The 27,285-nt window shown below is 50.9% G+C and overlaps 1 protein-coding gene across 1 annotated transcript in view; it reads left to right on the top strand.

Moving 5' to 3' along the window:
- LTN1 (listerin E3 ubiquitin protein ligase 1) overlaps positions 1–24,513 on the top strand; it is a 183,175-nt gene extending 158,662 nt beyond the window's left edge. The window contains exons 19-32 of the mRNA XM_078877327.1: positions 10,439–10,646; positions 11,343–11,453; positions 12,181–12,323; positions 12,980–13,118; positions 13,321–13,462; positions 13,713–13,983; positions 14,493–14,739; positions 17,048–17,122; positions 17,778–17,964; positions 18,771–18,969; positions 21,029–21,255; positions 22,607–22,801; positions 23,338–23,505; positions 24,329–24,513. Coding sequence (XP_078733453.1) covers positions 10,439–10,646; positions 11,343–11,453; positions 12,181–12,323; positions 12,980–13,118; positions 13,321–13,462; positions 13,713–13,983; positions 14,493–14,739; positions 17,048–17,122; positions 17,778–17,964; positions 18,771–18,969; positions 21,029–21,255; positions 22,607–22,801; positions 23,338–23,505; positions 24,329–24,391 — 2,375 coding nt within the window. The 3' untranslated portion in view covers positions 24,392–24,513. The remainder of the gene's footprint in view (positions 1–10,438; positions 10,647–11,342; positions 11,454–12,180; positions 12,324–12,979; positions 13,119–13,320; positions 13,463–13,712; positions 13,984–14,492; positions 14,740–17,047; positions 17,123–17,777; positions 17,965–18,770; positions 18,970–21,028; positions 21,256–22,606; positions 22,802–23,337; positions 23,506–24,328) is intronic.
- Positions 24,514–27,285: the final 2,772 nt, after the last annotated feature.

Here is a 27,285-nt window from a genome sequence, read left to right as displayed (position 1 = left end):
GTTCAAATATAAAGATATGTCAGTGACCCACTTGCCAGCCTGCAAATGGGGCTCTCAGACAGGCCCCATCCCTGCATGATCCACCGACCCCAACTTCAAATCTCAAATGCACCCACGTTGCACCTCCGCGTCGGATGTACTCTCCGAATGTCGCTTATTCCAACCGCCATGCGGCCGTTGTCGTGGTTCACGACATCAGAGTTGTCCGCACCTCCGATTAGCACGGTTGCCTATGCACGGTGCTAAAGAAGTTCAACGTACATACATAGAGAGTTGTAAATGACTTGAGGACTGAGTTTCAGGCTGCACGATCTTAGGGGGGAAATGTATATGTGTGACCGTACTTCGCCGTAGTGGACGGTGTGGGTTGTTGAAGGTGCTCACCTGACGTGGAGATCACTCCAATCGCCCTAAGGCGACCCCAGGCAGTGCAGTCATGGCTAGTGGCGACATAAATTCATCACGACAGGCCTTTTATTTATCTTGACTGTGTGTCACGAGGGCTTTGCATTGTGCCGTTTGGCCAAATGCTTTATAGGGAGTGGTTCTCTTGTGGGAGAAAATCTGGAGTATCCATATAAATAAAGACTTATACGTGGAGATAAGACTCAAAAGTCTGTCCACAGTGGGTTACACACAGGAGTGATTCGGTTTTAAGAAATTAGTCCAAGTTTCACTTTAGGCCTCATCATTCTACAAGCTATATATTGCTTTTATTTCTGTATGGATTTTGTAGGTGCCTAACATTTGTGGAGGCAGCAAGTTGGATGGCGCCTACATAATACTGAGAATTCTAGATTTGAAGCTTTCGTGACTGCAAGGATTCATATTCTTAGGTTTTTTCGGTAAAGTCACGTAGGTAAAACATCAAAATTAATAAAAATAAAATAAAGATCACGACGTTTCGGAGGCAACACAAGTCTCCGTCATCAGGTGGAACCGTCACAGCCAGATTAGCTGCATCAAGTGAGGCAATGATTCAAGATGTAATCCCTTAAAAGCAAGTTGAGGGGGGAGGAGAGGGGGGCGGAGCTCATCAGAATGTGGTAGCCAATGAGCCCCGCCCCCCTCCCTCCCGATACGTTCCATTCATTGGCTACCACATTCTGATGAGCTCCCCCCCCCTCTCCTCCCCCCCTCAACTTGCTTTTAAGGGATTACATCTTGAATCATTGCCTCACTTGATGCAGCTAATCTGGCTGTGACGGTCCCACCTGATGACGGAGACTTGTGTTGCCTCCGAAACGTCGTGATCTTTATTTTATTTTATTTTTATTAATTTTGATGTTTTACCTACGTGACTTTACCGAAAAAACCTAAGAATATAATACTGAGACTCATAGGTTGGGGTTGGTGGGTCTTACAAAGATGGAGGCTGTCTGAGAGAGCCCCACACTTGCCAGGCAACGAGTGGGTTCCAAATCAGAATATGAATTGACACTGCAGGAGAAATCCGATGAGCTGTCAAGCTCTTTTCCACTGATGTCCTGTCGGGGCGGGTAATAACTTTACAACAACAAACGGTACAACAACGCGATAGATGAGTGCAAATTACAATTAACAATACACAAATAAAACGCAACCATCTCCGTCCTATCAGGCAAAGCCCACTGAGGTTTCGATTTAGAGCTTTCGTGACTGCAGGGATTCATCTTCTTGGTTCTTTTGGTAAAGTCACGTAGAAGGGAAATAATAAAATAATAAAAATAAAACATAATAAAGTAATTCTCACGACGTTTCGGCCACAACAGACGGCTGCTTGCGTTGTGGCCGAAACGTCGTCAGAATTATTTTATTATGTTTTATTTTTATTATTTTATTATTTCCCTTCTACGTGACTTTACCGAAAGAACCAAGAAGATGAACCCACTGAGGTTCTAACTTACTTTTGCAGCAGCAACCTGGCCACAAATATCAGTGTGCAATTTGAGTTGTAGGCCCCCGGCATTCACATTGGCGCTCATGCCATCCCGTGCGCAGAAAACTACTCCAAAACAGAATTGATCAATCATGCTGAAGCCAGACTCTTTGAAAAATGAATCTTCATAATTAGTGAGGGCTTCCTGAGTAAAATAAAACCTATTGTTTTTTCATGTGTTTCTCTTCCATATGTGGTGCTTCGGCTCTCGATATTATTATTATTATTATTTTTATTCTAAAACAAATTCGATATTTTGCAGCACCGCGTTATACATTGCTTATATATATAAAAAACTACATATATCAAATTTTTCGAAATAAAAACGAACGCAGTCGTCGCTTGCAAAGGGTACACGGCTTTTAAAAATGTTACGATTAAATCCACGCATGAATGAATGACATAGAGAGATAAATCTATGTCGCATGATTATTATTAATAATTTATCGTATTATCTTCGTTTTCCTTTCCCGTCTCTGATCTCACCATTGCCCTCTAGGGAATCGTGTATCATCGTCTCACTGAAACGCTCATAAAAAGATTCCCCCGAACATTCATATTTCATTCCAAAACCATGCGCGTATCCCCAACTCTTCTAGGCGTGCACGTACAGTACGAGCGAGTGCGTACAGTACGAGAGAGTGAGCACATGTGCGTGTGTGTAAGCGTCTGTGGGAAGCGGTGGTGTAGTGGTTCGCGGGCTGTGCTAGGAACTTGGCGATCCGAGTTCGATTCCCGCTCACGGCCAACAACACCAGTGACGATTGTCTGAACCGGTCCTGGGCCTCCCCTAGGTAGACTCAGCCTCAAATGAGTACCTGGTGCGGTGTGTAAATATCACCACTGGGGAGATAAAGGGTGTGATGTTGGCCACCCACCCCCTCGTGTACATGCCGGCCTTCATAGGTGCTCGCTTACAGCACTTGCCCCAGCATTCTGTCAAGGCTATACGGGGGATCTTTGTCTTTGTGAGCGCCAGTGGAAATTCCATCTGTCTAATCATAATGATTTTATTACATGAAGAGCCCCGTATCGGGGTTCATTTCCCAGTCCTCAGTGATCCATGTTGTAATTCCCAGGACACATCGGTCCGGGGTGCGTCCAATTGAGTTTCGCTAATGATTGATGGCTCCGCATGCTTTTCGCATTAACGTTTCTGCCGGGGCCCGCACCTGACGTGGGCCCCAGCCTAAGCGATCCAGACCTCTGCCTCGTTCTCATTCCCACATGTGGACAAGGACAAAAAAAAAGTTTGACCCCGTACTGTAAGCGCCACTAATAACTTTCCGGCAAAGCAAAAGCAAAGAAGTGGCAGAAATTGCACGCACGTTTGTTTGTTTGTTGTGCCCATGTTGAGAGAGCCTCGGCTGAAGTCGGAGGAGGTCGGGGCGGGGGGCAGAACAAGCGGTGTTTGGAAGAGGAGAGAAATTGCTTTTGCGCTCGCACCGAACAGCGAACGCCCTTCGGGTGATCACTGTGAGTGGGTGAGCGGGCGAATTAATGAGTGGGTGAGTAAATTATTGAGTGAGCGAGCAAACGAGTGAATTCGTGGTCGCGCACCCATTGTCATCCTGCAGCTACGACCACGGTGGTTGTAAAATTCCAAAGTTTTTTTTTATCGCACCCTTTCCCTCTTAACTCTTGAGATGAAGTCGGATTAAATTTCCCCACAGATTTCTCCGATAAAAGTTTTTTTCTCTTTCTGTCGTGCTCTCGCCTTCCTTCGACCGCTTGAAATTAAATCTTGAGCCGCGCTCGAGTGCGCGGGGACTTCAAATGCCGCCTTGCCGATACTCATCTGTGTTCGCCGGCTCTCCGTGATTGGCGCGGAGCCGCGGATTGTCTTTGGCAGGCGACCCGCAAACGTACCGGCGCGCGCCGGGCCAAGTTGAATTCTTGCCGACGCAGACGACCGCAAATTGGCCCTCGTTTATTTTCCGTACGCGCGATTTAATGAATGCTGCCCCCCCCCCACCACGCTCCCTCTACCCCCCCCACCACGCTTCCCCCCCCACCTGCACCAAAAGCCCGCGCCGGCCTCCACTGGCACCTTCGCCGCCCGCGGCTAAACGTGCGTGCGGCACGCGCTCGGGCACATTTACACGGCTACAAATCTCAGCCTACGGGCGTGCGCGGGATGGATATCAAGGCAGGTGTCCGCCGCGTGAAATCGGACACTTCATTGTCACTCCAGGAGGGCCTCTTTTACGCGGAATAAGACGGAACTTGAAAAAGCGACGCGCTCCATTATAACTCGCAACTCGACTCCAGACTCTTTAACTTTTCACGGAATCCCAGCCCAAACTCTGACCCTATATTTTAACATGATTTGATGTGTGACTGTGACCTGCACGTATAGTAGGCCTTAGGCTGTTTCACTTGTTTTTCCATGAGTAAATGCGCCGGTTGCCATCATTGGGGCCCCCGTTGACCCTAAAGCGAGTCATCATTGTGTGGTCGCAAGCTCCTGCATGGGGTTCTGTTATTGTGCAAATACGTCTTTGCCCAGGGGGCAATCAGGGAAAGAAAACAGTGTCGCAGATCGAATTGAGCAAATTAATTTAATGAGCTCATTGGGATCCGTCTGAGCGCGTCGTTTAGAAATCTACCCAGACTAGTTTTACAGAGACATTTTAATTGTTATCAAAACTAGGCACTGCAGTCTCGTTGGGACATGTTTGTGTTTTAATGTCCTGGATTTTTAGACATTTTAAAATAAATAGCTCGTACAGCAAGAGGCTCGCCATGCTTTAGGATGCAACGATGGGTTTGTACAGCTGCAACTGCTTGGTCATGTATCGTGCGCTTTCACGAAAGCGTTTAAAATCCCCGCGCAATGAACCAGCAGCTTCAAGCAGGCAAGTGGCATGCAGACGGTCACTCCCCTCGCCTTGCTCACGAGGCTCCTCACGAGGCTCCGCGAGAGGCGATCCGCTCCGATGAACTCCGGTCACAACTTTCTGCGTTTCCAGAGTTCACTTGAAAGGATCTCGGATGTAGCATTGAGATATCCCCCCTCCCGCGGGCTGTTTTCTAACACGAAATTGTTGGAATAATTGCAAAGATATTGGAGAAAAAAATATTCTAGATTATTTTTTTCTCATGATCATAACCTCACGGCGCAGTCATGCAGGTCCCACCACTTTATGCTCCGCACAGATAGATTGAAGAAAACACATTGCTGTACTGACAACCTTATAGCCCAAGCCTACAACACCTGGTGTTTCCAGGCAGTCCTCCCCATCCAAGTACAAAGCAGGCTCAGTGGTGCTTAGTTGTCAAAATCGGACAAGATCCGGGGCAGTTCACGGTGATGTTGCACATAGGCATCAGCCTGCGTAACGTGTCGGCGTTGGGGTTCAACTCTTCTCCATGGCAGAACTAAACCCCTTGACGTCACGGCCCAGATTCGCGGCGGACTCGCTGCATCTCCCCGCGCGTGCTCGCCGCGCCTCGCTTAGCGCGGACGCTGCATGACGCGACGCCGCCGCCGACCGTGTCACCGCCGTGACTCGACCGAAGCCGCTCTGGAAGTGACGGGTTCCGGGCTGGGGCCGGGTGGGGGATGGAGAAGCTCCAGTTGAGCCTCGACGGAGGAGGCACGGCAGCCTCAGGGGGCTAATGTATCACGCTGGGGGTGCTGAGCCAGCCCTGCCGAGGTCCTGGGTTCACGCCATGTGCCTGGGTGTCTCTGGGGGCCATAATGCACCGTGTCGGGGAACACAGCCAGCAAGCTTTCCAGAGAACTCGCTTCTGATCCCTGTCAAAGCAACCCCCGGTTGCCTGAAGTTGTGGAAAAATACCACGGGGAATGTTGCCCTTTGACCAACAGTGCCTCGAGATCAGAGCCCCTCAGAAAGGGCTGGCTTTAGCGATTTTACTTTAAAGATTTTTACCATTTGTATCGTAGCAGTGGGTGGCAACTCTTCTACATGCAGAGCCCTGCTGACAATCCACAATGATTGACAGGCCTCTTGCCCATGCCATGCGGATCATGATGTTATTTGACTATACTTCACCACGCTGGTCAGTGCGGGTTTGGTGAAAGTGGGGAGCAGCACGAGTCACGTGCATTGTGATCACCCAGCACTGTGCAGGCTCAACACTGATACGTTCTACCTAGATCTGATTCCATTGGGCACATCCCAGGTGATTTTTGGTCGTAGGCAGTTTATACACCACAGAGAAAACATTCATTTCCGATGTCCCATACGTGCAATTTAAAAGCACTCCAGCATGCGCGTGTGCGTTTTCTTTACATGTATGTACCAACACGCTGGCACATGCTAGCACACGCTGGCACATGCTGGCACGTGCTGGCACACGCACCTGCCCATCTATGCTCCTGTCAGTGGCTTAGCTGAACGAATATTTTGGAAGTTCACACAAAGCGCTCGCCACAAGTGAACCGCAATCCCTTTCTGATCTCGTCGGGGAGCATAAACCATCACGCGAACTTCTGAAATGCGCAGCGAGGGGAGCGGGTAAGTGGGGGGTGGTAAGTGTGGGGGGGGGGGGGGCCCTATTCATTGCTTGGAACCCAGACCCCTTTGGCCCGTGATCCCCCCATTTCAGTGGCACTGCCTCCCCGCACGACAGCGATACCGCTGACGTCGCTGCTCAAGCCGGGGAAGAACCGAACGCAAGCACGCCGAACAGCGTTGGCGTTCGGCCCTTGAGCTTCGCCGACTCTGTGACCGGGGACCCATAGCTCTTATCGGTGAAGTGTTTTTTTTTGAGCCGGGAAGTTTGGGGGGGAGGAGGGTCCGTGATGAATTGTGCAGGTTGACCGCATTGCAGAGGCCACCCTTGTGCGAGTGGATTTGTTTATCTTCGCCAAGGAGCTGGCACCTGCTGCTGCCGGCCCCTGCCTCTCCACTGCAGCCGGTTGCCGAATGAATCACGTGATAATTCTAGATTTGAAGTTTTCGTGACTGCAAGGATTCGTACTCTTTGGTTTTTTCGGTAAAGTCACGTAGGTGAAAAATTCTAATAAATTAAATTCACACTTAAGCGGTTGTACTTTCGCTAAGTTGTCGCCACCTGAAGAAGGACGCTTGTGTTGTACCTGAAACGTTGTGATTTAATTTATTTAAATTTTTTACCTACGTGACTTTACCGAAAAAACCAAAGAGTACGAATACGTGATAAGTTCGCATTCGGTACACACGAAGTGCTTGCCGCAAAATGGATCACGATACCCCGCTGATGTAATCACGGAGCGTAAACCATCACACGAGCTCCGGTCAGCATCCTCGCAGCAGCGGCGTTTGGCTAGCCATCGAACAAAGACGGTCACCGCATCGCACGCTTCCATCTGGAACGCTCTTCCTTCCGATATTAGGAAGGCACTGGAGCTATGCACCTTTAAATCATCATCTAGATTGAAAACTAATTTCTTTAGAACTGCTCTTTTGTGTTTAATTTGTTGTCCTTACCCCCCCCCGCACCTCCGATTAGCACGGTTGGCTATGTACGGTGCAAAATAAGTTATACGCACACACATACAGGCTCCCTTTACAGTGGCCCTTTCTCGATCGTCACTGCCGCCCCCTTATCCATCGTATGCCCCTTTATTGATGCCCTCTTTCCACACTGACTCCCATTGTTAAATGGATGCTAGCTCTCCAGACAGTCGCCCTCTTCATCACCCACTCCTTTCCCCATTGCCACCCGTTTTCATCACTGCCGCCTCTTTTCCTGCACCACTGCTCCCTTTTGTTCTGGCCATGTAACCCGTCTGTCTTCGCTCTCACTCCCTTCGTTTTCATCCTATGGGGCTCGCTTATTACCCGGTAATCATGGACATCATGTTTCATTCTGATTTATACTGCATTTTTTCTACTTTATATTGTTATTCTCTCCGCATTTTTTTGGTCCCTTTTCTTGGTGTGAAACGCAGAGTTCGCACGCGCCGACCCCTACGCCTCCGCACGTCAGAGAATTGAATTTGGCTCAGAAAATTGGCAGAGCCGGGAGGGAGGGAGGAAAAAAAATTCGTTAAATATTGCGATCAAATCACAGTGACAAGCGTGCAGTTCTCTCCTGAATTAATAAACATTTCCGCTGCGCAGATCTTCTTTTAAAACACGTGTTCTAGGGGGACGAGCGATTTACCTCCGTTATAATTGTCTCGTGAACAGGAAGACATTCCGCTTTTGAGAAATCCCTTTAGTCTACTTCGGGATATAATAATAATAATCGGTCGTATTCCTGTTTAACCAATGATGTGTAGGGTTTATGGCCCAGCGGTGCACTGCGATGCCCCATCTCACTTAATGCCTCTGCAGAGACGGGTCTCCGTTACGACGCTCACATCTTAATGGCCGGTCAGCAAGCGTTGATGGTTTTATCGGTCGGTGCCCGCGGTGGGCTCTGCAGCACTGCGATTCAGAAAGCGTTGTGGGATTCCCCTTAAGGTTATTGCATAGGAACAAAGTTGTATTTTAACGAGAACTTTTGATCTAGAATTGCGGACTATAAATGGCACGTGAATGCACATCGATGGCACGCTGACAAAACAATAATTTGGGTTTTGCGGAATATGCGCAGGGGTCCGTTTAGAGATTAGCAGTTAGTTTTAGAGTGATGCTCAGGGTTGGTGGTAGGAATACGAAAACGGGTGAGGAGTCTGCATCGGGGTTAGAATTAGGTTAAGGGGTGATAGGTACCGCTCGAACTGTACGCGGCAGTGGCACGCACACACACACACGAGTCATTAGTGGCGATTGCCTGGCGCAGTGAAGGAAAACTCTTGAGTGCCTCTGTACGCCGGTGATGTATGAACGACGGCGCACGGATCTCGCACAAAGGGGGGACATCCCAGGGTTTCTCGGCCGTTATTTTTGCGCTTACAAACGGGGCTGGGGGGGGGGGTTCGCCTTTTAAGGGAACTCTAAATCACTAGCCGCCTTTCTACGGGGTGGGGGGGAAGACCCAGGGAAGCATGCGGCGCTGATTTATTTCGAAGATGTGCAAAACGACACCGGGAAGTCGCCCGCCCACCGGAGTAGCGGCTTAGGCGAAGACGCTGGGACCGGAGCCGCGGGAGGGTTATCTGTTTAGCAGGAGCGATTCCAGAGCGTGAGCGCTAAGCGCTTTTAAAAATGTTTCCGCGCGAAGTTTCACCATTGGCGGCGGCCAGACCGTGCCGCTGCTGCAGCGTAAGTTCCCCCTTGCTTTGCCCGGCAGAGGAAACGCACGGCGGCGCACGGCGGCGCACGGTGGCGCACGGTGGCGCACGCCCGTGCAGCGTTGTTGGATTCACTGCTGGATGATGGCCCCTCCCCACGCCGTGCGAGTCGTGGGAGGGGCTTATTGAATCGTACTCTACTACGAGGGTCAGTGTGGCTCGGTGACGTAGATGCCGGAGCATAGAAGTACAGTCCAACTATATATGAATCTGCACTGCCCTCTGCTGCTAGCCACGTAGCCACGCAGCAGCCAATAACGGCCTCTATGCACGCTTGGTTCCCCGTTGAAGCACTATCCAGGCTCAAGCTTGCCGCTTGGTTTCCGAGGTCTGAGGAGATGGGGCACATTCCAGGTAATTAGGTCAAAAGGCAATACAATTGTCGCTGTAAACCACATTCAAGAACACCTCAGATTGTAGCTAATATTTTACAAATCTTGTTTGTGTGAGTAATAGAGGTCACACGGTGGTTTTTGCCTGGTTAAAGGATGTTGATTATTTGAAGTATCAAAACAGTGTCTAGTGGATGGCAATCGTGGATGTAAACCAATGTGAACCAAGCCACGACAATAATGATCACGCTCGATCATTCGAGGTGGGTTTCAAAGCAGTGTGTTGTTAATAACGTCTTCCCCAAGCGATATCTGAATCAGATGTGGGCCACCTCTACGTAGCTGGCGCTGTGTATAATCATCAGGGACGAAGGTAGCCGGTGGTAATGCTTCGTGTTCCATGACGTCCACCGCAGGTGCCCACTGACAGCACTTTCCCCCGACAGTCCGTTAAAGGTTGCACGGGCAACACTTCTGTTTAAACTATAAACAATTTTTTTTATTTGACCAGGTAAGGCCCACTGAGCTACAAGGATTACTGTTGCTATCCTTTGGCCTTCCCATCCGTGATAATTGCTCCCAGATATTTTAAGTTCATCCGACATTGATTATGGTGTGTGCAAATTAAGAGTTAGGGGTTGTTTGTTAGTTAGTCCTCATGTAGCATTCCAAAATAAACTAAAACTAAGCTAAGTCAACTAAACATAACTTTTTATTTTACCAGATGAGGCCCACTGAGCTATGTAGCTCTTTTTCAGAAGCGTTCTGGCCACAAATGATTGCTCAACGAAGTGGCTTATCACGTGGATATTTATAAGAGCCAAATACTCTAAACGCGTGTTTCTAAATGCGGAGGGAAAAACCGGAGGACCCTGAGAAAAATCCACGCGACTATACAACAGCCGTCACGGTCGGGACCGAACCCATGACATCCTGCATAGAAGACGAGGGAGTTAACATCTCGCCACCGTGGTCCCCCCCACCGTTTGCGCGCAGACCCCGCGTGCTGCCTGGAGCTGGCGTGCGAGTGCATGCTGGCGGACACGTGGTGCCGGTTGAGTCGCTCCGGCCCAGCCGGGCCTTCCCTGCCGCCTTGCGTCGGTGCCCTCTGCTGGGGGCTCGTGGGCGCGGCATCCACACCGTCCACGCCTGCCGCTGACCCACCGCTCGCGCTCAGCCAGCTGCTCGGGGAGCTCTTTAACAGGTGACGGGCACGACGGGACAGCGGGAGGGGTGACAGGTGACCTGTAGGTGGATAATTGCAGTTCACAATTCGTTACCGCACCGATCAGTCGTTACAGGCGCAAGTAAAGCACGCTTTGTGCCCGCTGCGCCAGGGCGTGCTTCGTCCAGAAGTTTCACCTGGGGCCAGAGCCTGTTTCAGCGAAATGTGAACACTGACCATAGGTCTCCGTGGCGTACTGGTGTAAGTTCGCTTTGTGCGGTTCCGCGTATATGCGGCTAACAATACTTCTGCACAAAATTCGCTCTTTGTCATTTGAATTCACTCGACATGCGGCGAGGTAGCTGACTCGGTTTTGTGGAACGCATCGACTACTCTCGCGTAACGCAAGGTAAACCTGTGCACAGCGCCACGTCACAGAATAAAAATCTGAATTTACAGAGATATTTTGCCTTTTTATTTCATTCTTGACCATTTGCAGAGTTAACGCTGACACTACCCTCTGCTGCCCACACACATATCCCTGCAAGCAGCCTTTAACAACTTGCTGTGCATGGAGGTTGCCCATGCAAGCTCAGGCTAAAATCCTGCTTGGCTTCCAGGATCTGATAAGATGGGGCGCATTCTCGGTGATTTGGTCATTCGCTTTTACCTTTTAATAAGTAATGTGTCCTCTATTTCTCTCTCTCTGTCTCTATCTCGCGTGCGGCCGCACAGATCCGTGCAGCACGGGGGCCTGTGGGCCCTCGCGCTGTCCCACGCGCTGCCCGAAGCCTCCAGGCGAGGCCTCGACACGGACGTGAAGGCCCTCTACGGCTCCGTCGAGTGGTACGACGCGATGCGCTCACACCATCACCGACGCCGGGTTCGACCCACCGCACTTTACAGACTCCTCTGTACCGTCTCCTTTGTGCTGTGTATTGTGTGTACTGCTTGTACTGTCTTGCTTGTACTATGAACTCGGTGATACTGTCACCGTTTCAGTTGTACTTTCTGTCTCCTTTGTACTACCTCACCTGCACTGTGTCTTGCATGTGCCGTTTTTACTGTCTTGTTTGTACCGCTTTTATTGTGTTGTACTGTGTCTCAGTGCTCCTCTCTCTCCTTACTATTGCATTCGTACTGCCTGTCTCCTTTATACTTCCTCATTTGCAGTGTGCATCCTATGTACTCTTTGTACTGTCTTGTGCCATTCCTCCTATTGGTATTCGTCTGTCGCCTCTCTGTCGTCACCTCTCTGTGTCTCATTCGAACGGTGTCACGTTTGGACCGCCAGTGCCGTCTTCCTTGTTGGCGCTGTGCGACTCGGCCTCGAATGAGTACCCGGTGCGGTGTGTAAACATCGCCGCTGGGGAGACAAAGGCGACTGGGGATGGTGCTGGTCACCCACCCCCTCGTTTGCCGTGCCGGCAGTCATAGCTGCTACTCGCTAACGGCACTTGCCCCAACAGTCTGTTAGGGCTATAGGGAGGATCCTTGTGTATTTGTCCTCTATGGTGACTGCCGTCGCGCTGCGCTTGCTGCTGCTGCTGTTGCTGATCCACCACCGCCGCAGGTTCTCGGAGCCCACGGAGGCCAAGCTGCACACGGCGTGGGCACTCGCTCCGTTCCTGCCGCGCTCAGACGCACACGCGCTCGTGGACGTCGCCACCGCCCTGCTCATGTCCTGCCCGCCGGACGCTCGCACCCGTGCTCAAGGCATGTCCGCGGATCGGCGTGCGGACGCACGGACGGACGGATGGACAGGCAGACAGACGGACAGGTGGACGGACAGACAGACGGATGGATGGATGGACAGACAGACGGCAGGCAGAGAGATGGATGGGCAGGCAGACAGTCAGGTAGGAGGGCATAAGACAGGTAGAGACAGGACAGACAGCTAGAGACAAGACGGACAGACAGAAATTCGTAAAGACAGGCAGGCAGACAAGTAAACAGATGCAGGGGATGCATACAGGCAACAGGCAGAAAAACATGTTAGGGACAAATTGGGAAATAGACAGGTGGGCAGTTTCTTCTTCTCCTAGATCAATGGACTCGCCACGAGTGGGGTCAGTCATTCTGACACTTTGCCGCCAGGGTTTTTGGGGGTCTTTCGGCGATGCACAACGCCAAGGTCGCGTGGTGCCTGTGCCGGGTTGGGCTTTTCCCCCAGGTTAACATGGCCTTGCACAAAATGTCATCGGTGTGTGTTTAACGACGCCGGCAGTGAGGAGTGCTTCAAGTGGCCGAGCCTGCGTGATGCCGGCCCCACCGCCACGTGCCGTGCCAGCCTTAGTAGGCCATCATTGACGGCAACGTATCCCTACGGCCCTCTGAGACTTGGTTTTGGGGGCCGTGCGTTTGTGTTGCAGGGGCCCGTGGCTGCCTTTCCCTGCTGTCCGTGTGCCTCCTGTCGCAGCCTGAGCTCCCCACGGACGGCCTGCACAGGGCGCTGGACACGCTTTCTGCCTGGAGGGACGAGGAGAGCGACGACGTCTTCCTGTTCGCACGGTCAGAGCCAACCATCACGCAGACAGACACACCGTAGTCTCATATCCATCAGTGTTACGCAGATGCATACGCAGACACACACAGCAATCGCACATGACGACAAACACAAAGGTCCCCTGGGACAAGTGCTGAAGGCTGTGGTACAGCACACAGTGGGGCGGGTGGCAAACGGTCTTTGCCTTTGTGTCTGTCCGCGCGGCAGGGATGTGTCGGGCGAGGACGGGGCGGCGGTGGCGTGCAACGTGGAGATGATGCGGTTTCTGCGCGGGCTCCTGTTTGCGCACTCGCCGCTCTCGCACCGCCACTGGGACTTCCTGCTGTGCTCCATGCTCTCGTGGCTGCAGGTTCGTGCGGAGCGCGTGACGGCGGCGGGGGGCGGGGGGTCGCGTTTCACGATGTCGCGGGTGGCGCCGACGAGACGCGGCGCGTTTTTTCCGCTCATCGCCGAGGTCCGCGCTTCGAGCCCACCATGTGTACGTCATTGGAACCGAAAAGGGTTAATAGTGTGGGTGTGTTAATCGGGACAGGTAATAACCGCAGTGTCACCGCGACCCCTGTGCTGTGTTGCCCCTCCCCCCCTCCCCCGCTGCGCAGAGCACAGGCGAGAGCCTGGGGGACGCGCGACGAGCGTCGCTGCACGTGCTCGCTTTTGCGGCCGAGAGCTGCCGCCTGCTGGCGTCGGTGGCCGACCTCCTGCAGACGCCTCCGCCCGGCGCTGCCGCCGCCGTCTCCGCGCCACCGCCGGAGAGCGTGGATCCGGAGGAGGCTTCCGCTGCGGTGCCTCCGCACCTCTTCACCGAGTGGGCAGAGTTCTTCGCGGACGGAGCCTACAGCTTGCTGCTGCCCGCGTTTGTGTCCCTGTGCGGTACGCATCATTCCCCGCCCCACCCCTCCCCACCTTGCAAGCCTGGAATTATATTGAGAGAGAGAAATAGGAATATGTACATTTGAGAATGTGCTGCAGCTTAATGACGTAGTTATGAGTGGGCCTGGGCAGTACACGTCGCATGGGGAGACTATGGCCGATGGTCAAGAATAATAACGGAGTGGCAGCCGAGGAGTGGAACGCGTCCGACAAGATGTCCACTGCAGAGATATGGACCGATGAACAAATCGGCTTGTGTGTGTAGACGCCAGGTGGATTGATACGTTGCAGGATGACCGCTTGCGGAGGGCTTCATCTAGCTGTGGATTGACCATTCCAGATGATGATGACCTGAAGTGAAGCAGAAAATATATCGCTTCCATTACCAGTGATGCTCAAACACAAATCTAAAACACTTGATGGTGTCGGACGATAGAATGCAGATGGCTGGACGATTGCATTGGATACACAGCGGGGGGGTGGGGTTGTACATCTTCGTGCGTGCGCAGCTGGCGCGGTGGGCGCGGCAGGTACCGGCCCCGGCAGGCCTTGCCTGGCTCTGCTGCAGGCCACGGCGCAGGCCCTGGGCCCCATCCCTGTGGAGCAGTTGCACGGACACCGACTGCCACCACGCCTAGTGGCCGGGCAGCGGAGCCACCTGCCGGACGCGCTGCAGACGGCCCTCAACACGCTGGCGCCCCTGCTGGGCGCACCCGCGAGGCCCGTCCAGCTCGCCGCCTTCCACATGCTCGACAAGTGAGGAGGCTCGCCGCCACGAGTTGCGCAAGCAAGCCGGGTGTCCCCCCCCCCCCACCTTTCAAAGTGGGCGCCACGGTGGCTAGGAGATGTTAACTCCCTCTAGCAGCGTGCGTCAGCCGCACCGAACCTCACAATAATAATGTCCAGGTGCCTGCCTTGGCTCCTCCCACCCTCAACCAGTATATATACAAGGACTGTTTTCTTGGAATTTCTCTCACTTGATACAGCAATCGTGCTGTGACGGTTCCACCTGAAGACGAAAGCTTGTGTTGCCTCCGAAACGTCGTGATTTTTATTTTATTTTTATTTAACTTTTATTAATTTTGATTTTTTTTTACCTACGTGACTTTACCGAAAAAAACCTAAGCATATTAATCCTTGCAGTCACGAAAGCTTCAAATCTAGAGTTAACTCCCTCGCCTGGTATGCAGGAGGTCGTGGGTTCGATCCCGACCCTGAGACCTGCTGTATATTTGGAGTTTGCATGTTCTCTCTCTCTCCCCGCGGTCACATGGATTTTTCTCTGTTTTTTCCGCCACATTTAGAAACATGCATTTATATTATTTATATTATTTGCCTGCTATAAATGTCCACTTAAACCACTTCATTGCGCTTTCATTTGTGGCCAAGTCGCTTCTGAAAAGGAGCTATATAGCTCAGTGTGCCTTACCTGGTAAATAACAAAATCAGTTTAAAAAGTGGTTGCCAGCTTGATTGGACATCGAAGCAGCGCTCACCCTGAGCCAGTGGGAGGGAATTTCCTACGACTGAGTGAGTCTGTCCATAAGATATTCACTGTGGACTTCCACACAAAGTTGTGCTCAATCTTTCGACCCCCAATGGAACGATGGGCTGAGTTCAGAATCAGAATCTTTATTCATACTGGAGGAATCCGATGAGCTGTGAAGCTCTTTGTCACAGATGTCCAGTCGGGCCGGTCAGAAAGTTAAAACAACAAACACGATGCGAGTGCAAAGTATATAACAGCTAAGCAAATCACTAACGAAACGAATAATAAAACTGAACTATTTTTTTATCATGTAACCGGGATTTAAGCAACCTCGTGACGTTGCACCGCTCACTCTCCTGCCGAGCCACTTGGTGTGCATGAGTTGTCACTTGTAGGACATGTTACAAGAACAACTGTGATAATACACGGACCGTTCTCTTTCCCGGGATGATGCACTGCCACGGAGAGTTGTAAATGGATTATTTTGCCTCTTGACATCGCACAATTGGAGTACAATCGGAGGAAGAGACGAAGATGTGTAATGTTGTCTGTGTGCCGGAGTAATTGCCACGGCTTCATTGGAACATGCGCCTTTGCGTTTAAGCACTCGTACGTTAGGGTGTGTGCATTTGAGTGTGAGCTCGCGTGCCTAACGTTTGCATGCATCCATTTGTACGTGAATCTGCATGTGCGCACGCTTGCATTTGTTTATACAATCAAATCCGCAAGTCATAAACTGTGGCTGGCTTAATGGCCCGGCTTGCCAGATTGGTTATAGTATCCACCGCTGGATTCAGGCCTCTCCATGTCAACACCCTTGCTCAGTGCGCATTATTGGCGAAAAGGAGAGGCTCAGGAACGATTCTGATATCACTCGCCACGGAAACTCGGGTCATCGTGTTCATAGCGACGCGCTCTCACCGCCGTACCTCGGCTCCAGCCTGTTGCAACTCGCCGCAGACAATTATCACGCTACGGGTTTGGGTCATTATAGCAGTACACGGTGGCCTGCTTTTGCAAATGATGACGGCACAATGTTGTTTATGCACGTCAGGGGGTGAATGACCTGCAGCCCGCGGCTCGTATTCGTCCCGCCACTCGCATGGCTCACAACCATGAGAGGCCTACCACTGAAAAATGGCCTACGAACAATATGTATCCCTCACTGCAAGCGTCTTAGCTGCGCTAAGCGGATACTCGGGGCAGAATATTTTTGCGTGCTCTGTTTTTAATTTGGTGTGCTCACTCACTTCTGCTACTGCAAGGGTGTCTTGCAGTGACAGAAGTGACAGAGGTGTGTGTGTGTGTGTGTGGGTAATGCTTGGCCCGCAACCGGAGTTTTAACGTCCTATTTGGCTCTCCGGAAGGAGTAGGTACTCCACAGGTGCTGTGCATTACAGCAAACAACGATGAGAAGCAATGTATAAGTAATCAGCTTCATCTAGCGGAATGAATGAAAGCCCTGAATAGTATGTGGGACCAGCAGTAGCAAGCGTGCCGACTGCTCATACTGCCCCAGTGTGTGACGTGTGTGGTACCGAGTTGTGTTGCCATCTGCCGCCTTGTGTTCCTCAGGCTCATGCCCGAGCTGCCGGCGTTTGACACCGGGAAAGCAAAGCCGGAAGACGAGGGGGAGACGGAGTCGTGCCTGTGAGTGGCCCGCGTGATCATCCTGTCCGACCTCGCACGCCTTCCGCAGTGGTTTCTTTCTTCCCTAACATTGTCGCCATGTGTCGAGACTTATCAGTGAAGCCACTTCACTCATATTGTGAGTTGTGAGTGATGAGGGCTTTCCTGTGGCTGGCACGATCGAGTGGCCAGAATTGTGTCTTGTGAATATTAGCAAATGATATATATATAAAAAAATATATTATAAACAAAAACCTTGAAAGGATTTTATTCGGGTGACAACACCTACCTTGTATACAAGACAACTCGTATCCCGCACGTCTATTGTGCACGTGACTCGTTCTACAGATGCTCTAGCGTACAAGAGAGATGTAGCCAGTTGAATTAAACACGTACCGTATAGGTGAAAACAATTTAATGATTGCATCAGTAGTGGTGTGCAAGAATACACAAAGAATCAACGTAAATTACAAATTATCATAAGTATTCTACCAATCAAATGTTGCCATCAAAATAAAGTCACCCACCACTTCCGTGCTCCCAAACACTGACACAAACATTGCCGTAGCGTTCCTCCGGTCCCAGCAGTACGTGACTGCCACCCCACCTTTGACCCACAACGAAATAAAGTTCGACGAGCGGGGGAGGCCCAAACTGACGTCTCGCCCGGCGCTAGGTCTCCCCCGGCCGCCCTGATGTCCGTGCTGGCATTGCTGGAGGAGGAGCTGCTGGAGCTGCTGTCGCCGGTGCCGGTGGGCGAGCCGGTGCGCGTGGAGCCGCTGACGCCCGCGTACCACACCACGCTGGGCTACCTGCTCGCCTGGAAGCTGCTGCTCAGCTTCTTCCAGGCCGCCTCGTCAGAGGTGCGACCTCCCCCACCCACCCCCGCCCCCCTTCCCCCGCCCCCCCCTCCCCGCCCCCTCGCAGCAGCAGAGCGAGGCCATGGACTCGGACTCGTCTTTTCATTCATTCAATCACTGGGTGATGGGTATAGAATAAACCTGTTACTTTGTTAATGAGTAAAACAAAAAATCGATTTAGAGTTCCGGTCGAGTGTGCTGATGTCGTGTGCTCGAGTGAGCTCCTTGTGTGGGAGCGACGTCGGAGTGACGTCACGAGAGTGCTGTAATGATTTGCTTGACTGTGACTTTAAAGATAAATGATCTTTCGTTAGTGTTTACGTTTGTGTCGGACGGCACAGAACACGGCATTTCGAGGTGAGCTATGATTTGATTTAGGGTTGTGTCTTCCTCGACCAAGAGGATCGTCATTTTCGTGACCATCATCGTCGTCGACATTACCAGCACTGTCCTCATCGTCATCATGTGCTTATACGGCCATTTTTGTCGGTCCACTACTGAGTGAAGGCCCCTTGACACCTTCCGATCATGGGGGGTTTTTTGACCATACTTCACCACCCTGGTCAGTGCAGGTTGGTGAAGGTGGGGAGGATGCATTTTGGAGCATAGAACTACAGTACAACAATGGCCCGATTACAATCTGTGCATGGTGATCACCCATGCACGCACTGTCTAGGCTCAACCTTGCTCATTGCCCTCGCTCTAATTGAATTGGTCCTAGGCAACGAATTCTTACTTGGTTTTAAAGTCCACACGTCTCGTCCCGTCTGTCCGTCTGTTCGCCCCGCGTCTGCGCGTCCCCCGCACAGCTGCGCGTGCAGTACTCGGGCTTCATCCGTGAGCAGGGCTCGCTGAGCCGCCTGCTCGAGGGACTGTTCAGGCTCATGCCGGAGAGTCCGGCTCTCCCCTCGGCCGCCCCATCTCTCTCCGGCGCCGGAAGCTGTGGAGGAGCCACGGATAAAGTCACGCGGAGCATGTTCACGGAGCCTCCGCCACTGGCACTCACAGGTGAGCAAGACTGCGTGCACCCCTCTACACTGGAATCAACTTCACTTGTACATTGAGCAACACTGCCCATAGACTCAACGCTGCCCATAGACTCAACACTGCCTATAGACTCAACACTGCCCATAGACTCAACACTGCCCATAGACTCGACACTGCACCATAGACTCAACACTACCCATAGACTCAACGCTGCGCATAGACTCAACGCTGCCCATAGACTCAGCGCTGTACCATAGACTCAACACTGCACTATAGACTCAACGCTCCCCATAGACTCAACGCTGCCCATAGACTCAACGCTGCCCATAGACTCAACGCTGCCCATAGACTCAACACTGCACCATAGACTCAACACTACCCATAGACTCAACGCTGTGCATAGACTCAACGCTCCCCATAGACTCAGCACTGTACCATAGACTCAACACTGCACTATAGACTCAACGCTCCCCATAGACTCAATGCTGCCCATAGACTCAATGCTGCCCATAGACTCAACGCTGCCCATAGACTCAATGCTGCCCATAGACTCAACACTGCCCATAGACTCAACACTGCCCATAGACTCAACACTGCCCATAGACTCAACACTGCACCATAGACCCACCACTGCACCATCGACTCAACGCTGCCCGTAGACTCAACGCTGCCCATAGACTCAACGCTCCCCATAGACTCAACACTGCACCATAGACTCAACACTGCACCATAGACTCAACATTGCACCATAGACTCAACATTGCACCATAGACTCAACACTGCACCATAGACTCAACACTGCACCATAGACTCAACGCTGCCCATAGACTCAACACTGCCCATAGACTCAACACTGCCCATAGACTCAACACTGCCCATAGACTCGACACTGCCCATAGACTCAACACTGCACCATAGACTCAGCACTGCCCATAGACTCAACGCTGCCCATAGACTCAACACTGCCCATAGACTCAACACTGCCCATAGACTCAACACTGCACCATAGACTCAACACTGCACCATAGACTCAACACTGCCCATAGACTCAACGCTGCCCACAGACTCAACACTGCCCATAGACTCAACACTGCACCATAGACTCAACACTGCCCATAGACTCAACGCTGCCCATAGACTCAACGCTGCCCATAGACTCAACGCTGCCCACAGACTCAACGCTCCCCACAGACTCAACGCTACACCATAGACTCAACACTGCCCATAGACTCAGCACTGCCCCTGCACATTAAGCAGTCTCCCCCTCAACCTTCTTCCATTCTTCTCTCAAAGCTCCACCTCTTCTCTCTTGCCCATTCTCTTCCTCTTCCCTCCCCACTCCGCTCCACTCCTTCCCGTCCCCCCCCCCTACCCTTCCGTGATCCCTAAGTTCTCCTCTCTATCGCGGTCACCCATTCCTCAATCCGAGTACGCCCCCCGCCAATTACATAATTTCATGCTGTCATCGTTTTGTAAACTACGTCAAGCGCCTTGAGTGAAGACGGTCTATAAATATGGATTAGATTAGATGTTTGTGTTTGTGATTGTCATACTTCAGGCTGACAACAGCAACTTGGTTCGGATTTACTTTGAAAATCCGTGGTAGGGTCAGGTTTACGTTACATTTAAATTGTGATTAAAGGTTACATTCAGGTAAAAGCACTCGGTTTTAGGCATATCGGCCAGGCGGCGAGATGTTAACTACCTCGCCTGGTATACAGGAGTGCGTGGGTTCGATTCCGACCCTGGCGCCTGCTGCTGTATATTGTGTTCTCCCTGTGGTTGTGTAGATATTCCTCCGGGTCCTCCGGTTTTTCCCCTCCACATTTAGAACCAACGTCATGCGTTTCAGAGTATTTGGCTGCTATAAATCTCCACGTGACGATAAGCCGCTTCGTTGAGCTATCATTTGCGGGCAGGTCGCTTCTGAAAAAGAGCTCTGCAGCTCATGGGGGCCTTACCTGGTCAAATAAAAAACGAGTTTATAGTTTAGTTATCGTAGTTGACGTGCGACTTTTGCGGCCTCTCCGGGCCCCGCCGCACACCCGCGCGTCCCGTCCCCCGCGTCCCCCTCCCGCAGACGATGGTGCCGCGGCGCTGCCCGTGGAGGTGCCGCACGTGGCTTGCTGCGTGTACGCCGAAGCGCTGCGCTGCCTGCCGGCCATGGTGCGCCTCTGGTGGAACAACCAGGACAAGCGCGTGTCGGGCGTGGTGGAGCGCTTCACGAGCCGCCACGCCAGCCCCGTGCTGTCGGCGCAGGAGATAGCCGCCGTGCAGGCCACCGGCCAGCGCATCCACGACATGACGGTGCGTGCAGCACGCTGCTTCTTTCTTCACGCTTTGTTTTCCATCCCCCCGTTCGTATTTCAATCGTGCGATCGGATTCACGGCCTCGCGGCAGCTTTTGGCTAGCAGCTAAGTTGCCGAACGAATACGTTGCCACAAGTAAACCACAATATCTGGCTGATCTCGTCAAGGAGCATAAATCATCGCGCAAACTCCGGTCAACCTCTTAGCGGCTTTTGGCTCGCCGTCGAACAAAGATGGTCACTACATCGCGCGCTTTAAGATGCGCTTCTACGGCCACCTGGAACACTCTTGCCTCCGATTATATTATTAGGAAGCCACTGGAGCTATGCACTTTAAATCTCGATTGAAAACTCATTTCTTTAGAACTGCTTTGAGTGTTTAGTTTGTTCTCCTTCCGCACCATGGTTGGCTACGTATGATGCGAAGCAAGTTCAACGTACATTGAATTGAAGTGTTTCCGTACGGATCTCTCGCAGAGCAGTGCAGTTACTGCCATGTTAGGTAACAGCTGTGTCCGCCACCCCACGCCACTTGATAGAATGCAACGTCGAGTAGTCAGGTTGATTGACGGTCGAGCACTCACCATTTCACTGCAGTCACTAATTCACTCACTGGAGGGGTCGCCTGCGTCCGTATCACTCTTCTCTTGCCACCGCAATATTTACTGTTCTGCTTGAACTTCGCTCGTGAATTCCTGCACCCACGTTGTTGCCCACTCGCCACACGGCAGGTCGAAACACTAACTCCGTCTCCTTCCCTCGCACTGCTCCGCTTCAGAATTCCCACCCATCGACTCTTTTTCCCAAGCTCCCATAACCTTGGCTCTATTCAAGAAACACATCGATTCTTTATAGATATATTATTACGACCTTAAAAGTGCTGTTTGCCATTCGTTTCTCATCATTGTCACGATCCATGGACAGATAGCCCCGTAGGTGACCACTCACGTATCTTCATTTGTTTCCACTTTCCCTGCCTTGTGCCAATATGCTCAAGTAGTGCCACATCTTTCCGGCACCAATCTGTTGTGATGTCCTCAAGACATCCTCTCATAGCTCTTCCTCTGTTTCCGCTTCCTTCCATTTTTCCCAAGCAACACACTTTAAAATATTCCTGTTGCTGTCCATCCTACACGTGTCCAAATAGTGCCGGTTTCCTTCTCACCGCTGCTTGCATCGTGATCAGGTTGTCTTTTTCTACGTGCGACCTTTATCTCACTTCTACCTTGGTTAGTTTGCTTCTGTCCCGCTTGGAATTTTTGCCATCTTTTTAGGCCTGCGCTCGGCAACCGCGATCGAATAAAATTGAACGGAAGTCACAATCACGGCCGTCGCCGCGGCTTCCGCAGGTTCGCGCGCGGCCCGCGGCCCGTGAGGTGGTGGCCACGTACAACGTGGAGGAGGTGTACATGGAGCTGGTGGTGACGCTGCCACCGAACCACCCGCTGGGGCCGGTGGCCGTGGAGTGCGGGAAACGCGTCGGCGTCGCCAGCCAGCAGTGGTGGAACTGGATGCTGCAGCTGAGCACCTTCCTCACTCACCAGGTACCGCAGCTCTGCCAAGCCACCGCTGTTGCACCTTGGCCGCCGGTGTGATAGCAGCGTGTTAACCGCCACCACCAAGTATACAGTTGGGTCTCTCTCTCTCGCTCTCTCTGGGCAGTGCAACCCTTTGTGTGTGAGAGTAGAGCCCACGCAAGCGGATATCACAAAACTACTTCTGAGATTGCTTCCAGTGACATTTGGTCCACAGTATGGGACAGCGCTTTCCCACTTGCTATGCCACTGAGAGTCATGGTTCGATGCATGAGTGTGACACCAATATTTGTTTTATTCCTCAGTGCTGAAATGTAAATGCGGAACCAAATTTGCATGCAATGGTTGCGTGCAGTCAATGTTGACCGGGCTTGAGATCATTCTGGAGAATTTGGTTAATTCACAGGCGACTGGGTCCTCAGCGGTGCCAGCTCACCACTGACGTCTGAGCCACCTGGCCTCCGTGCACCTGAGCCGCTGTAGCTACACACCTAAGCTTGGCCCCATCCACGTCACCATCCTCCACCCCCCCTCCCCCTCCTCAGAACGGAAGCATCATGGACGGGCTGGCGCTGTGGAAGGCCAACGTGGACAAGCGCTTCGAGGGCGTGGAGGAGTGCACCATCTGCTACTCCGTCATCCACGGCTCCAACTACTCCCTGCCGCGCAAGGCCTGCCGCACGTGCCGCAAGAAATTCCACGCGGCGTGCCTGGTGCGAGCGGGGCTGGAGTGGTGGGGGTTGGGGGGGGTGGGGGTAGGGGGAGTATGGGGAGCAGTAGCTGTGTAGCGGTTAGGGCGCTGCGCTACGAAGCCGGTGAGCAGAGTTCACATCCCGCTCACGGCCAACACCTGTGATGATTATTTTTAACCGGTCCTGGGGCTTCCCTAGGTCAACTCAGTTTTAAATGAGTCCCTGGTGCGGTATCTAACCATCGCCACTCGGGAGGCAAATGGAGCCGGGCGTGATGCTGGCCACCCCCCTCCCCCCCCCCCCCGTGTGCCGTGCCGGCCTTCATAGGTGCTCGCTAACAGCACTTGCCCCAACAGCCTGTGGAGGCTATACAGGGGATCTTTGTCTTTGTAGGGGGTGCGAGGGTTCACTGAGACGAGAGGGGGGGGGAGACAAAAACCGTCCGTGGGGGCCGACGGTGACATTTGGGGATGGCGTCGATGATGAGGGCATCAAATCAATTCAATTGTAGTTGGCATCCCACCCGCACACTTTAATAGATCAATGCAGGAATGTGAGCAGAGAACCCTTTTGCAGTTACTCGAAGCTAACTCTAATGTGATTTTATTTTTCTTCACATTAGCAATGGACAGCTTGGGTACATATCTGCACGGTAAGAGCTGTTTTTTTTAGCTGGTGTCTTTAAGAAGCGTGGATCGCAAGAGAGCTGACTGGTTGTATTTCGAGGCCCTTTAAGCAAAACGCTCTGCAAAAGAAACGTGACGGTGACGATTGCTGACAGCGCGCGCGTGTGTGTGTGTGTGCGTGCGCGTTCCCCTTCCTGTGTGCTCTTGCTGTGCTGCAGTACAAGTGGTTCACGTCCAGCAACAAGTCCACATGCCCCTTGTGCCGGGAGACTTTCTTCTAAGTCCAGGTGGATCTCAACCAAAACCGACCGCCCCCACGGGAATCTCATTCACTTCGTCGACTGCACGGTGACCTCATCCCGCATTGAGCTGCAAACGCTGCTTTCCACCCCAAGGAGACTTTTACAATACATGAGCCGAGCAGCATAACACCACCGCATTTACTATATTCATGAGTTGGCACTTTAGAGTCTGAATCCCTGTGACTTGGTGTGTGAGTGATGGCTACTTCGGCATTGTGATTCGTTAACCTGGGCACTGCTGGGATGTCTTAAAAAAAAACAATATTTTGAACGTGTTGACTTCATCCCAGTGGAGCTAAGAGCCGTGTACACAAACGTTTAATGGAATTACAAACAGGTCTGCATTATCGTCAAACCACGCGCAGTCCAGTAGAGCCAGTTTGTATAGAGGTGTCATTCAATAAAGCGGAGCCTTCTTGTAAACAACACGAGTGGTAATTGGTAAATAAAAGATATAATTATAATTAAGAAAAGTTGCATCTCTTGTCATTGTGTGCTATCTTGCCTCTCTCAGTTCTGTTAAATAAGTGCTACAGAATTAATGTTTTTTTTATATTTGAATCATAAAGGGATGGGTATACATGAAGCCAGCTGGCAATATGACTACTTCTAGATTTGAAGCTTTCGTGACTGCAAGGATTCATACTCTTAGGTTTTTTTCGGTAAAGTCACGTCGGTAAAAAATAAAATAGAAATAAAAAAGAAATACAATTATTATTTTATTTCTATTATAATTTTTATTTTTATTTTTTACCTACGTGACTTTACCGAAAAAACCTAAGAATATGAATACTTATGGAAATCAGTCAGTGCACACTGCCTCTTATTTATAAAGGTAGATGTTTCATCTGCAACCTGGAGATCGTAGTCACCATCTGTCTGAAATTTTGCACCATGAAAAATTGTCCACCCTCTTCCTCCGCCTAGCCCTGATAGATCATCTCGCCACCGACGCCACGGTTGCGAGATGTTAACTACCTCCGAGTATACAGGAGGCCGTGGGTTCAATCCCGACCCTTCGATTAGCACGGTTGTCTCCGTATGGTGCGAAAGAAGTTCAACATACATTCGATCCTGACTCCTGTATATTTAGAGTTTGCATGTTCTCCCCACGGTGTGGATTTTTTTCTCCGGGTCCTTCGGTTTTTCCCTCTACATCTAGAAACATGTGTTTAGAGAATTTGGCCGCTCTAAATTTCCACGTGATTAGCCACTTCATTGAGCTGTCATTTGTGGCGAGGTCGCTACTGAAAAAGAGCAGTGAGCCTTAACCTGGTAAAATAAAACGTTTTTAGTTTCAGGTCCTGGATATATTTTAAGTCTTTTGTAATGGATGGGAATTTCTCGCCAATAGCCATGGTTGTCTCACTAGATTAGATACATACAAACGAGCCCAAGTACAAATGAGACAGAACAGCAATCCAGAAAATTGCTGTACCACCCTGCAATTATTTTGTGGAATTCCCCAAATCCTTCTGACTTCACGAGTGACATTTTTTCACATGCAAATCAGGTATTATGAACGTGGGTGTTTCCGCTTGATAAATGTCTTTCATCCTGTTTTAAGTATTCCCAGCAGTTTTAAAGCTGGATACAAGTGTTTTTTTATTCACAGTACATTCATGTGCACATGTTTTGGAGAATGTGGTATTCAAATGCGATGGTGATGTTCTGGTCTATGTCTCAATCTATCTGCTGTGGGTCTTTATTCTGTGCGTTCATTATCCGTCTCCCATGACCAGTCTGATGATGTCTTCGGAGCACTGCGCTGGCAGCTTTGATCATGATCTCTCCCTCCACCTTTCCTGATCCTTAACCCCACAAAACAGCTGGGTGTGGTATAAGCCTGCCCAGTTTGCGATGTTCTGACTTCGTCTCCTAAAGCACCCCGTTTTTCTAGTCCCCTCAATGTCGATGGTGCTTTGTAGTATTGTTTTGGATGGCCTTTTCTGCATCGATTGATATACCCAAATAACTTTATTTTTCCTAGTTTCATGGCGGATAGAAGTACTCCTTTGTGTCCTGATTGGGCAGCAACTGTGGCGCATACATTGTAATTAGTTGTGTCCTCTCCATTCATAATTACTTAAAAAATGTAATTGAAAAAGCCTGGGTTTTTTTTCATCTTTAGCGGGTAGAATCCATCTTCACATGCATACAAAACCACTGACCTCAATTCCTGAAGGAATTCAATCTTTATTGATGTGTTAACATTTATTTTCCATATGGGATCCATATTTGCAAGGATTACTGTTGCTATCCTTTGGCCTTCCCATCAGTGATAATTGCTCCCAGATATTTTAAGTTGATCCGACATTGATTATGGTGTTTGCAAATTAAGAGTTAGGGGCTGTTTGTTAGTTAGACCTCATGTAGCAATCCAAAATAAAACTAAACTAAGTCAACTAAACATAACTTTTTATTTTACCAGGTAAGGCCCACTGAGCTATGTAGCTCTTTTAGAAGCGACCTGGCCACAAATTATTGCTCGACGAAGTGGCTTATCACGTGGAAATGTATAGGAGCCAAATACTGTAACCACATTGATTCTGAATGTCGAGGGAACAACCGGAGGACCTGGATAAAAATCCACGCGACCACAGGGAGAACGTGCAAATCAAAGATATACAGGCGTCGGGTCCGATCTCTTGCAGACCATGCGAGGTAGTTGACATCTCGCCACCGAGATGTCAACTCGCCAGAGGTGGCTATTCAGATGCACTCATCTTTTTCAAGTGATACTGGAGGTTAAGGGGCAAAGTGCACAACAATAGCCAAGTGAATCTTTTAAATATTCTTTGAAAAAAAATAATACTTAGATAAAAAATCGAATATTTGAAGTACTTGAAAAACAACACGCTGTGCAATGACAG

The sequence above is a fragment of the Lampetra fluviatilis genome, chromosome 47 (assembly GCF_964198595.1).
Source record: "Lampetra fluviatilis chromosome 47, kcLamFluv1.1, whole genome shotgun sequence".
Classification (NCBI taxonomy): domain Eukaryota; kingdom Metazoa; phylum Chordata; class Hyperoartia; order Petromyzontiformes; family Petromyzontidae; genus Lampetra; species Lampetra fluviatilis.
This window is presented reverse-complemented; position numbering and strand designations above follow the sequence as displayed.